Source organism: Anomalospiza imberbis, chromosome 16 (assembly GCF_031753505.1).
Source record: "Anomalospiza imberbis isolate Cuckoo-Finch-1a 21T00152 chromosome 16, ASM3175350v1, whole genome shotgun sequence".
Lineage (NCBI taxonomy): Eukaryota > Metazoa > Chordata > Aves > Passeriformes > Viduidae > Anomalospiza > Anomalospiza imberbis.
This window is the reverse complement of record NC_089696.1, coordinates 15,119,910-15,133,388: the sequence shown is the minus strand read 5'-3', so window position 1 is coordinate 15,133,388 and position 13,479 is coordinate 15,119,910. Positions and strand designations below refer to the sequence as shown.

Sequence of the window (13,479 nt, the reverse complement as noted above, 5' to 3'; positions counted from 1 at the left end):
CCTCGCTCTGAATCCAGGATTATTAAATTCCCACTGCCGGCTGGTGGCTGCAGGGACACGGGGTCGGGCACCGGTGGCACTCCGGTTCCTCGGGATAATGAGAGCTCCTGGCCTGGGAAAGGGGAACTTGAGGTCCTTGTCACAGGAATTTACAGCAGGAGGAGTAGAAAACGTTGCCCCTGGATTGAATTAAGCTCCAGAATGAAATATGGGCTCAATTCCTCCTCCCCTGCCAGGTTTGTTCCCTCCAGGGCACGAGCTCAGGGCAGGATGGAGATGCAGCACCTGCTCGGACCTGGAAAACCCCGAACTCCAGGCTCCCCTAATTAATTAAGGGGAATTAAATCCAGCAGCCTTTCTCACAGGGCAAGGAAAATTACATTTAGGATTTTTTTTTTTTTTTTAGATTTACTTTAATGGTGGATAATAAAATTCCTGGGTTTAACCACTTTGCCCCCACACTGTCTCCATGCACCAGCCCTGCTCTGGAATATGGAATAAAACAACCCCAGAGCAGAGGAAGCATTCCCATATTTACAGAATGCCAGCAAACAGAATCCAGGGGGATCCAGCAGGGATCCAGCCTCCACCTGAAGGGAGGGAAGAGCTCAGCTCCAACACCAAATCCTGCCCTTTCATCTTCCCGTGGTGGCTGTGCCCGACTGTGCCCCTTCCAGGCTGCTGTACTTGGGTGATTCAAAGTGAAAAAAAGCCAGAATAATTAAAATGTCATTCAAGCCCTAAGCCCATATGAGTCACTGCTCCAAAAAATATCTGAAAAATTCCTTCAGGAGTGGGGGATAATTATATTCCTCCCTATCTATTGATTTTTCTCTACAATGCAGATGTCAGATTTTCCACGGCTTTTTTTTTCCTTTTTCTCCTCTTTTTTTTTTTTTCCCTTTTTTTCTTTTTTCCCTGGAGTGAGTGTCAAGGAGGAACAAAGCACTTCTTTGAGACTTTTTCAGCCCAAAATTAATTCTGAAAAAAATGGTACAGACAGGCCAATAGCACGGGAAGCTGAGCAAAAGCTTGGTGACTCAAGCTATGTCTGCAAAATTCCCTATTGATCCCGGCTCCAGAGGGAAGGGTGGGGAATGGGGCACCCACGTTACAAATTTAGAGTCAATTTAAAGACCTTTCTGCATCTTTGCTGTAAGAAAGATGGGCAAAAACCTACCCAAAATTCCCGACTAAATTCTAGATTTTCATTTTGCTCCTGCTATAAATAAGGAAAGCTTCCAGGGAAAATCCCAGCTCCGTGCACTTCCCACCTCTGCTACCCACAGGAAAAGTGGTTTCACCATCTCTGGGAAAGCCAAACCCTCACCAGGGTTTTCTGAGACAAATTTAGACCCCAGTTTGTGGGAGAGGAAGGAGCTTCCCAAGGTGAAATCTAAAAATAAAACCATTTCAGGATTACATGGCAGGGCTGGAAGAGGCTCCTGGAGAACCTAAATCTGAGGCATCCAACGAGACCAACTTCAGCTGGGGGTCTACAGCTCCCTCAGAGCCCCAGGACCCCAGACCTCCCACATCTCCCTCCCTGCTGATGGATCAAGGTGCGTGGTGCAGGAAGGATGAGCTGGATCCCGGCTTTTCTGTTCTGCAGGGAATGTCCCACAGGGAGCAGGTGGCACAGGCACAGCTTCTGCTGCAGCTGTGACCGCAGCAAGCCACAGGTGAGACCCAGAGCTGCACCTGATGTTCCCACCAACCTCACTGAATTCAGATTCCTGCTGCTCCTTCCACGAGAAGAGAGGAATAACAGGATGCTCCATGCCTGGAAGGGTTTGAGGACAGGCTGGATGGGGCTTGGAGCAGTCTGGAATGGTGAGAGGTGTCCCTGGCCATGGCAGGATGGGCTCCAAGGTCTGCTCCAACCCAAACCACTCCATGGTTTTACAATTCCTTAGCCAGGGAAGCACAGCAGTGTGCTCCTCAGCTGGCTCTGCTTTGCTCTGCACCTTGCCCATCCCCTCCCAGCCCTGTTCCGCTCCAAGCCTGGCACCTCCACATCATCCTGAGAACGCTGTGAGTGTCCAAGGCCAGGCTGGATGGTGCTTGGAGAAACCTGGGACAGCAGGAGGTGTCCCTGCCCATGAGGGTCCTTCCCACCCCAAACCACTGGAGCATCCTGCGATGATCCAGGTGAGCAAACCCCACCTGCCCGCTCCCTGCTGCACAGAGGGGCTCTGAGGTGGCCCCAGGAGCTCGGGTGAACCTCCAGGAGCTCGGGTGAACCTCCAGGGAGCCAAACCAGAGCCACCACAACCCCAAAGCCCCGCACGGGCGCGAACCCTGCAGGAGAACTCCCCGAGGTTGGCTTTGCTTCCCTTTAACTTGCTGCTGCTTGCCTCCCTCAGCTCCCCCAGAAAGCCCCTCTGAGAAACCCCAGCAGCATCTGGGGGGCTCTGAAGGAGCAGTGGGTGAAAGGGATTCTGCAGAATCCTTGGCATTGGCGGCTCCTGCCTTTTCCAGCCACCAAGGAACAGCAAGTCCCGCTGCCAAGGGCTATTACCAGACAAACCGAGAGAGATCAGAGGCACAAAGGAGGTTGCTAAGGAGTCAAGTGTGGGATCCCTGCAGAGAGGAGGAGGCTGCAGCTGGGACGGCAAAGGTCAGAACATTGCAGACATCATTTTCCAAAAATTCCCATGAAGGGCCGGCGCGGGAGCCGGGAGCTGGCCCCGCCGCGCTCGCCGAGGAATAATGAGAAAGGCAGCGAAGAAAGCTCCCTTTCTTCCCTCCTACCCACGCTAATGTAATAAAACAAATTAGAATAATTATTCTCCATTTCAGGGCCGTAATGCCCGGGATGAGGGCACGCCTGTCACCGAGCTGACATCTACATCCGCTGGATTCTGCTGCTGCTCCCCCCTCCTGCGGCTCGGGATCGCCCCACTTCCAACTTTTACTAGGTTCCATTTTACTGCAGGCATCCAGATTCTGTTTGCTTCAAAGTCTTCCTTATTTTTGCCAGAAAGTTCATCTCCCTTCTTAGCTAATCACAGCCCCACCCTTTCCAGTAACCTTTCAAATGCCACCCACGTCCTGACACTTTTAACAGGCTCCAAGCAAAAACAAAACAAGGAACACCAGGAGTTTCACACGAACCACAAGGTTCTGAAAGCATTTGCTGCAGTGGGTTAAAAGAAATACTTTTGAACAGCAAAGAAAATTCAGAACTGTTTAAAAACATATTAAATATCAAGTGATGTATAAATTATCTAGAAGGAATTGATCCTTTTTTTTTTCTTTTTTTTTTTTTGTGAAAAGATATCTCGGAGAAAGAGGGACAAATCCACGGAAAAAAAGATTGTGATAATTTAAGGGGAAAATAATTGATTATTATAATTCTTTCTGTACTATTTTTTCCCCAAAGCTGTCACTTTAAATGATCTTTTATCCTCCTGCAAAAGGGGAAAATATCTCTTGTGTAGATTAGAAACAGCAAAGGATTGAAATTATTTTCGAAGTCTCTGCCTGCCAAAAGCTGCTCCCAACTCCTCTGTTCTGCAGCCACTTCCGAGGATGTTCCTGAACAGCCCAGGGGGCTGAGCTTGGATTTGGGAAGGGGGGGGGCCATTCTGACAGAAAGGGAAATCTGGGAAGTGGAAAAAAAAAAAAAAAAAAGAGAAATTTTGTTTACAGGAAGCAAAGCAAGGGGAGGCACGGCCAAGTTACAAATCCCAAGTGGAAAAGATGCTCTTGGGTTTCCCAAAAATTCCCCTAAACTCCCCCTAAATTCCTCCTCGCGTGTGATGCGAGGAGAAGCTCGTGTGTGATGTGAGGAGGAGCAGAGGGAGCAGCTCCTGGGAAGGGCTCTCCAAATGGGGAGGATAAAAGGGAAGGAAACCCTTCCTGAGGGACCCATCCCAGATCCTGCAACACCTTAAAGGGCAGCACACAGAGAAGGTGTCGAGGGCACTGCACACAGGGCAGATTTTTACAGAAAAATACATTTCTGTTATAAAGAATAAAATTATCACAGAACACACCTATTAAAGGATCTCGTTCCTGGGACAAACCCGAAGTTTGGGATTGGCCTCATGGCCCCGGGACCCATCTGGACACAGACCCCAGAGCCCTCCCAGCCCCAACACCTGCAGCAGGCAGGCAGAGATTGGCAGCTTTAAATCTGAATTTCCTTGCTTTGGGCACTTCTAAATGAAAGTGGTAATGTGCTTTAAATCCCATTTCCCTGGTTTTTCACTCCACTCTTCAATCCTTTCCTGCAGAAACTAATCAAGATGTCTCAGACTCACCCTCACTGCTGCAGCCACCTTCCCTGGTAACTCATTCCATATGGCTGGGATGCTCTGCAAGGCACAGCTCCACCTTCACTCCCTGTTTATTCCCACTTTTCCAGCCTGCTGCTGCACCCCCAATGCTCAAAGCTCCCCCATCTCCTCCGTGCAGCCCCAGCAGGGATAATTATCCCTGTTTCCCGTGGCTGCCCCACCCCTGGGAGTGTCCAAGGCCAGGTTGGATCACCTGTGACAGTGGAAGGTGCTGTGGGGTTGGAACTGGATGAGTTTTAAGATCCTTTCCAAGCCAAACCATTCCGGGGTGATATTCCTTGTACAGAACATCATCAAGTGGGTACAAGTGAGCCAGGAGTGCTTTGGATAACAGACACATCCCAGCAGGGCTGAGCGATCCAGGGAAGTGCTGATGGACACCAACCAAGCACGCAGGGTGCAGCCTGAGCTCCCACCCCAGGGGTCAGCCAGGGAATGCTGCTCCTGCCACCAGGAACAGCCCAGGGCAGAGACATCAGGAGAAGCCCCCCAACGCTGCCCCCTCACCCACTGCAGGGCTGGAGGATGAACCTGCTGCTCCAGGGCTCTTCCCAAACCCTCTGAGATCCCATTCCCGTGCTCCTGCAGCTTCCAGGTGTGCTCAGTGCTGCCGCAGTTGCAGGCAGGTGTTGATGACAACCAAATTCTCACATTTCTGAGCTCCCACAACGCCCCTCAGCCCCTGCACTGATGAAGAAACAGAAACTCTCTTTTATGGGTTACTTTAACAATCCCTGACCACTTTCAGGGCACAAGGAGCTGCTCCAGGCTTTCCTCAGGATGCTGTTGGCAATTCATCAGCTCCAATCCAGCCCTGGGCAGGAATCTGGGCTCCCCCAGGACGTGGCTCTCACCTGCAGCAGGGAATTCCCCAGAATGTATGGACTCCATGAAGTTATCATCTGCTCTCCGGCCTTGCAGGAAAAACCCAGGACTAATTTTTGCTGAATGGGGTTTTAGCCACAAGCTGTATTTGATGGAGAGCTCCTGAGCAAGGCTGCTGCCCAAAAAACCCCCAAAACAACCCAAAAATGAAGCAGAAACTCTTCCACCTGGGAGGGAAAGCCTCACCTTGGAAGCACAGGATGGGGATTCAATCAGAAGCTCCCCAAAAAGCTCCAGGCAGAGCTGGCACCAGTGGGACCGGGCTTTGGGAATCCACGAGATTCAGGGAGATGCTGGTCCAGGGAAGCACAGCTCCAACCAATCCCATTTTTGGGAATCGGGGGTTATTAAACTCTGCACTTTGGCAAAAGGGCTGCCAGGAGCTCCCTCAGGACCCCCAGCCTGCAGTGAGGGGCTGACACCACCCCAAACCCATCCACCACCGAGGGAATGGAGCAGCTGGAAAAGCAACTCTGCCTGCTGGATTAAATATTTGTGTTTACTGCAGAGAGGGGCAAGGCTTGGAGAGCACAGCAGAGTCCCCAGGAAGCTGCAGATGACAAAAACACCTCAGTGCCACCAAGCCAAGGACCCTGCTGGCAGTGGGGCTGCTCCTCTGGGCAAGTCCCCGTGCTTGGTTAACATGGAATCACAGAATTAGCCAGACTGGAAGAGACTTCCAGGAGCACCCACGTCCCCAAGTGCCACATCCAATGTCTCAAACACTTCCATGGTGACTTCACCACCTCCCGGGGCAACTCATTCCAATGCTGACCATTCCTTTAGAGAAAAAAGAAATAATTCTAATATTTAATCTGACCCTCCTGGTGCAAGCTGAGGCTGTGTCCTCTCATCCCTTTTTTGCCTGAGGAGCGGCAGGAATCTCAGCACACACCTCTGCCTCCCACCTCGTGACTCTGATGGCATCACAAACCCATACTTTGCGTCTTCCAAACCACAGGAAATCCGAGTGACAGAGAGTCACAAACAAAAATGATGAAGCCATCAAACCACCGAGCTCTTCTGAGGGAAAGCAGCCCTGCAAATGAGTGTTTGCATCACTCACTGCCTAACGAGCTGCTGGCTCACACAAAGAGCCCCTATTCTGTGGCATGTTCCTGGGAAGCATCCCTCTTTACATCCTGCTCTAATGGATGATTAGGAACATCAAACATATAGATTGAATCACGTAATTATGCCTTTTAAAAAGGCAGCAATATTTGAGCTCAGCCCAGCACTCGCTGCCAATCAAACCCCGGCAGCAGCGCCTGCCTGAGCTCCTCGCCTCCCACCACAGCTGGGATTATCCCACTTCTCCCTAAACAAGCCCAGCCAGCTCCTGTGCACAATACAGCAAGGTCTGGACATGATTTTCTGGGAGGAGGTTTAGCCAGGAAACAGCAAAACTCCCTAATCATGAAATGGTTTGTGTTGGAAGAGACCTTGAAGATCGTCTCGTTCCAACCTCTCCTCCAACACTTCCTCCAAACCAGACCAGCTTTGCTCAGTGCAAAGTCCCAGGTTGTCAGAGCTCCACGTGGAGAAATATCCCAAATATGAGACACTGAGTGGAGGGAAAAGGGGCTGACAAATGAAATCAGCCCCATGGTTCAGGAAGTGACCATGGAAAACAGGAGAGCGCTGGGATGGGAACCTGGAGAGGAAACAGCACCTCGCCCAGCCAAGGAACATTCCCAAAACACTCCCCTAACACCCAGCACAAGGTGAGGAAAGCCCAGCTGCCCCCAGGGAATGCTGCTTGCTTGGAGGATTTCCCAAGGAAAGCCTCACCCCAAGCAGCCCGGAGAATCCCGGGAGAGGCGCGCGGGAAAGCCGAACTTCCTGCAGAAAACACCAGCGCTGCCAATCCCACCCTGGGAAAACTCCTGCTGCACGTGCTGAGCTCCTGGCCAGCTCAGGACGAAACCAAAGATGCACTGGGAGCAGGTGCACCTGGGTTCCAGGAGGATCCTTCTCCTTCCCACTGCCTGCCAGCGCTGTTCCTCCAGCCCAGGAGAAATCCTACATGACTCCAGGCCCCAAAACATTAAAGATCCCATCAATCACTCACTTGGGGGGGTCTCCATTTAATGACCTTTCCATGTTTTCCTCTCCCGTGGCTGTTGGTGATATATCAGCACCCCAGGCACACAGGGACATGTCTCTTCCCAAAAAAATCAGGAGTTATTGCTCTCCTGGCAAAGCTGAGAGCAGCACAGAGGTAACGGGAACAGAGATGTTTGGGAAGCACAGTTTTCCTTCTTATCCAGCCTGACCATAAATTCAGAATATATGAGACACATTAGCAGGAAAAAAGCTCAGGCAGATCCCAGTTTAGAAGGAAAGCAGGAAGCAAATTGGTGATCAGACCAATTTTTAAGGAAATTGGGGATGTTTGGCTACACTTGGTGTAAATTCACTTGACAATCCACATCACAGCTGAGAACCACAGAATCCTCGGATCACTGAGGCTGGAAAAGACCTCCAAGATCATCATCCTGTGACCAATCCCACACTGCCAACCAGAGCAGATCCTGAGTGCCACATCCAGGCATTCCCTGAATCCAAAGAAGCATCAAGATCCTGGGATTCAGCCTGCATCCCTCAGCGATGAAGGGCCTGTGCTGACATTTGGTTCAGATCCCACTGGTGAAAAATGCCCCAAATTAAGCCTTCACCCTGAGATCCCTGAAAAAATTCCAAGGCAAAATTCCAAAAAACCCCAACCACTCCTCCTACAGTGATGATCCTCAGCTTTAAAGTTTTGGGATGTTCTGGAAGGTCCAAGCAGATGGACGCCCCTGCCACGCCTTGATTTTAACAGGGATGTGTCAGGTCCTGATGGATTCCCTTACAAGCTGCTTGGGAATTCCCTCTGGCACTGGGACAGTTCTGCAGCAATTGTTCTGTTTGGAAGCATGGAGCACAGAGTGACAGCTCAGAAAAGCAAAAACAAAGGAGAAGAAATCCGGGGAAAGCTGGGAATTACCAGATTCCAAGAGTCTTGTGGAAAAGCCACAACGCCCAACTTCCCTTTAATTCCTTTGGAAGAGCCCCTCAAGTGCAGCACCAACACACCCACACAGACCGTTCCCTCCTGCTTTTCCTCCTCCAAACAAAACCAGGAGCGAGCTGAAGGATCCTGAGGACCAGAGCAGGGAGCTTTTCCTCGTTATTGGGGAAACTCCCAAACCAACGGATCCCGAGGTGCTGGACTGGGGAAATTCCCAGCTGGGATGGGACATTCCTGCTGCTGTCACCTCCAAGAAGCCAAACGTGAGTTCCCACTCACCGCTCCCAGCATGATCCTGAAAATCAGCCAGCGGAAGCTCCAGATGACAATTCTGGAAGGAGGAGAGCCCTGGGGCAGGCGGGACAGGGTCCAGAGTGGGCACAGGAATATTCCCAGGAATCCTGTCTCCAGGAGCTGTGATTCCCATCCTGCAGGGCCAACGAGAAGTGGAGAAGGAAATTATTACTGTGAGAGTGCTGGAAGTTATCCTGGAATTAAATTTAAAGGGAAGGGTTAAAAAAAAAACCACCTTGAATGCTTTTTAAGGTTAATTTGGGGGAAATCAGGCACCAGGTGCCCTAAAACAGACATCCCACACAGGGGGGGATTCAGGGGTTTGCAGCTTTGGGGTTGTGTTGTTCTTCTCCAAGAACAAACAGCATAAAAGGGGGAATTTTATAAAAATTAATAACTTCTATGAAGCAGAAAAAATGAGATTGAGGTGCCCTGGGAAGTGGCACGGGACAACCAAGCAGTGCCACTGATTCCTCCAGTCATGGATGGATCCAGTGCCATGGACTGGGCTGGATTTTTGCCAAAATGGGGCAGGTTTAGCTTTGAAAAACAGTGATTAACATCCCGTTAGGTGTTATCATCAACACTCGGTGCAATGAGAAGCTCATCATTTTAGTCACAAAAAAAAATCAAAATGGTACCAGAATAGTCCATTAGACCACTGGATTTTACACATCCCTGGATTTAACCAAATTAGCCTGGAGTGAGCTCAAAGCAGAGCCTTGGGATCCCACCATGAATCCATTCCCTGGATCCTCTGGAGCAGACAGACTCCACCTAATCCATGCAAATCTGTATTTTGCATTTTCTCCTCCATCCCAGCCTATAAATATTGGAATGATTATTCCAAGAGAGGCAGAACACACAGCTCTGTTTTGACAGGTGAAGTCCAACCCTCACCACGTCTGGAAGCACCAATTTATCCCTGCCAAAACAAAATTGCTGCAGCTTTGTCCCACCTCAAATTATTCTGATTCTCAAATATTTCTGCGTGATAGAATTGTACTCTGAAACCATTAAAAAAAAAAAAAAAAAAGACATTAAATGGCACATTGGTGAGGAGAATTCCTGAAGATTCCTTGGTGGAGCCATTAAGGCACTGATATTCTCAGCTGTGCCAGTTAAACCAGGCAGTGTCCATGGCTCCAGTCCATTCCCAAGGTTTCTCCAGGCACTTCACCAGTTTGATCCATAACAATTCCCTTCACCCATCCCAAAGAAGCAGGGAAACCCATTCTAAACCCATCCATCCCTTCCAGCTTCAGCCTGAGCCCCCTGATCCCCCACCCCAAGATTTTTCCAGCCCCTGATTTGATGTTGTCACACAGGAAAAACCACTTTGAATTCGCTTGAAAATATTTCCAATAACAGTCGTGAAACCTCCTTCTTTTTTTTAATCTTAATGCGCAAAAACCCCTTAAATCAAAATGGAACTTTTAGAACTCCGATTATTACACATCAAAGCCATTAAAAACTCTCCCTCCTCCCCCCACACAGCCTGTGGTTCCCAGCACAGCTCCCCCAGATGCCCAAATTAATGTTTCTGGAAGGAGAAGTAAGGAATATTGTCCCAAGAGCAGCTGCAGCAGGGAAGCACCGGCTCATCCCAAAAGTGAAAGGTTAATTGTGCCTGAACCCAGCTCCGGGGCTGACTGGCACCAAAAGGGTCGTAGATCTCCCTCATTCCTGCCGGCACAAGAATCCCACTGTTATCCCTGTTTTCATATGGTAATCACCACCCTGCCCTGCTGGGGATGGGTGTCGGGGTGGGATCCAAACTCCTGCATCCCTGTGCATCCATTCCCTTGGAGAGCAGCACTCTCCTCACCCAGCAGGACACACCAGCAGCTTTCCCTGCTGCATTTTTAACCCCAGCTGCCAGGAAGGGGCACAGAAGGACGCCGGCATCCTGCAGGACACTTCCCGCACATCCCATGGCTCCAGGAGGATGCTCCCAGCACCCGCGTGGGCCAAGCCAAGCCAAGCCTTCCTGGCATGGCCTAGACCACGAGTTCAGCCTTGCACCTGTGCTTTTATCCCAAAGGGATGGGCTGGAATCCTGGCACCAGCTGGCACAGCGGGATGGAGCTGTGCCGGGAGGAGCACGGAGTAAACAGCACTGCCAGCTGCTGGGACACAGCCCTGGCACCCCGGCTGCTCTGCAGCTAAGCCGGGCCCAAGCCGGGTTTAACTGCAAGTGCAGCCAAGGACAAACTCTGCTCACGGGCTGGCACAGGAGGCTGGGCCCCAAAATTCGCCCAGTTTGGGGTTAAATCCTGCCCGGCTCTGGCTGCTCCCTGGTGAGCGCATGTGGGGCTGTACTCCTGCCTCAAGGTCCTGCTAAAACCAGGCTTAGGGGCAGATAAGCTGGGAGAGGCTCTAATATATCCATAACCCCCTTCCCAAGTCTCCATATTCACAACCCCCTTCCTGATGGAGTCTCCACAGCTGCCTATGTGGGATCAGTTTTCTGGGATCCATCACCCACTTGCCCGCTCCATCCATCCATCCATCCATCCATTCATGGATCCATCCATGGATCCATCCATCCATCCATCCATCCATCCATCCCATCCATCCATCCTCACCCTAGACCTCTCCTGGCCTCTTCCTTCTCCATCCAGCACGGACTCATCCTGACCATAATCTGCCATTCCTATAAAAACATTAAACTTGTAGAAGACCTCCAAGACCCCCGAGCCCACTCGTCTTTCAGGCTTCATCTCGTGCAAACAAAGTGCAGCTGGACACTGCTCCATGGCCACTGGAAGTGCTGGGGGTGGTGGGATTATCCCAGATGCTCCCGTGCTGTGGTTTCTATAAAAATTCCAGCTCAATCAGGATGATTTGAGGAGATGAATGTGTTGAACACCACAAGTGAATCCACAGCTCAGAGGAGGGGGGAGCTGGGCTCCAGCTCACCCTCACTGGGTTGTAAGATGATGCCAGGCCCAAGATTACCAAATCCATCAGCAGAACCTCCCGTTCCTCCCCGCTGACTCACACACAGTTGTTCACATCTGCCCTAAAAGCCTCACACTCCAAATCCTTCAGATTCTTAGACAGCTCTGAGGCTGGAGCCACGTCCCTGCTGAGGGTTGAGTGTTGTCACCTCTGAACACCACTCAGGGGTTCACAGAGCCCAAACACACAGTGACACCTGAAGGGATCAGCCAGGTCCCCCCACCTGGCAGGGGAACCCTGAGGAGCAGCTGGTTCCTCACTGCCCTCCCAGCTCAGTAACTCCAGGATTTCTCCAGGGTTCCTCAAGGACCCTCCCAGCTCAGTAACTCCAGGATTTCTCCAGGGTTCCTCACTGCCCTCCCAGCTCAGTAACTCCAGGATTTCTCCAGGGTTCCTCACTGCCCTCCCAGCTCAGTAACTCCAGGATTTCTCCAGGGTTCCTCACGGACCCTCCCAGCTCAGTAACTCCAGGATTTCTCCAGGGTTCCTCACTGCCCTCCCAGCTCAGTAACTCCAGGATTTCTCCAGGGTTCCTCACTGCCCTCCCAGCTCAGTAACTCCAGGATTTCTCCAGGGTTCCTCACTGCCCTCCCAGCTCAGTAACTCCAGGATTTCTCCAGGGTTCCTCACGGACCCTCTGAGCTCAGTAACTCCAGGATTTCTCCAGGGTTCCTCACTGCCCTCTGAGCTCAGTAACTCCAGGATTTCTCCAGGGTTCCTCACTGCCCTCCCAGCTCAGTAACTCCAGGATTTCTCCAGGGTTCCTCACTGCCCTCCCAGCTCAGTAACTCCAGGATTTCTCCAGGGTTCCTCACTGCCCTCCCAGCTCAGTAACTCCAGGATTTCTCCAGGGTTCCTCACTGCCCTCCCAGCTCAGTAACTCCAGGATTTCTCCAGGGTTCCTCACTGCCCTCCCAGCTCAGTAACTCCAGGATTTCTCCAGGGTTCCTCACTGCCCTCCCAGCTCAGTAACTCCAGGATTTCTCCAGGGTTCCTCACTGCCCTCCCAGCTCAGTAACTCCAGGATTTCTCCAGGGTTCCTCAAGGACCCTCCCAGCTCAGTAACTCCAGGATTTCTCCAGGGTTCCTCAAGGACCCTCCCAGCTCAGTAACTCCAGGATTTCTCCAGGGTTCCTCACTGACCCTCCTAGCTCAGTAACTCCAGGATTTCTCCAGGGTTCCTCACGGATGCTCCCAGTTCATGAACTCCAGGATTTCTCTCCTGGTTTTCGCCCTCCTCTTGCTGCTGTCACATGGCAGTGGTGATGAAGGTGAGGAAGGTGATGATTTAAGGTCCCTCTCAACCTGAACCATTCCAGGATTCTGCAGTGAGACGCGTTTGCTGATGTGGCAGTGCCAGGAGGTGAACACTGCCACATCCTCCACGTGCACCAAACACCCTGGGAAGCACATCCCAAACCCTCCTCCAACTGCAGCAATTCCCACCCCTGACATTTTGTAGGGCAGCAAAAAACACAGACAGGAAAGAGGCATCTCCATGACCTGGGGGCACTCAGAGAAGAAACTGGGATAGAATCATGGAGTGGTTTGGGTTGGGAGGGATCTTAAAGCCCATCCAGTGCCACCTCTGCCATGGCAGGGACCTCTTCCACGGTCCCAGGCTGCTCCAAGTCCTGTCCAGCCTGGCCTGGGACACTCCCAGGGATGGAGCAGCCACATCTGGGACAGCCCCACTTTGGGGCTGGGGGATGGGAAGGCAGATATTGGCCATTGGGAGCTTCAGGAACATCCACACGGAAGCCATGGAGCATCCCAAAACCAATGAACAATCTGGGAATGAAGGGAGCAACAATCTCCAGTAACATTCCCCAGTCCTGGAGTTCTGGGGATGAAACCCATCCCACAAACAGCAGCAATCCCTCATCAGGGCTCTCTCCAAGAGACAATTCCCATCCTCCAAGCCCCATCCTTATTCCCGGGCTGCATCCCGGGGCTCACTGATACTGCTGGGAACGAAAGGGTCACGTTGTTGACCCACCTGCTCCTGTTTTCCTCACT

General features: G+C 51.4%; 1 protein-coding gene across 4 annotated transcripts in view; it reads right to left on the bottom strand.

The window, feature by feature from the left end:
* LMF1 (lipase maturation factor 1) overlaps positions 1-13,479 on the bottom strand; it is a 146,860-nt gene that overhangs the window by 89,317 nt on the left and 44,064 nt on the right. For all 4 annotated transcript variants that reach the window (XM_068207261.1, XM_068207260.1, XM_068207264.1 and 1 more), the window contains one exon: positions 8,482-8,630. In XM_068207261.1, the coding sequence (XP_068063362.1) occupies positions 8,482-8,630 (149 nt within the window). The remainder of the gene's footprint in view (positions 1-8,481; positions 8,631-13,479) is intronic.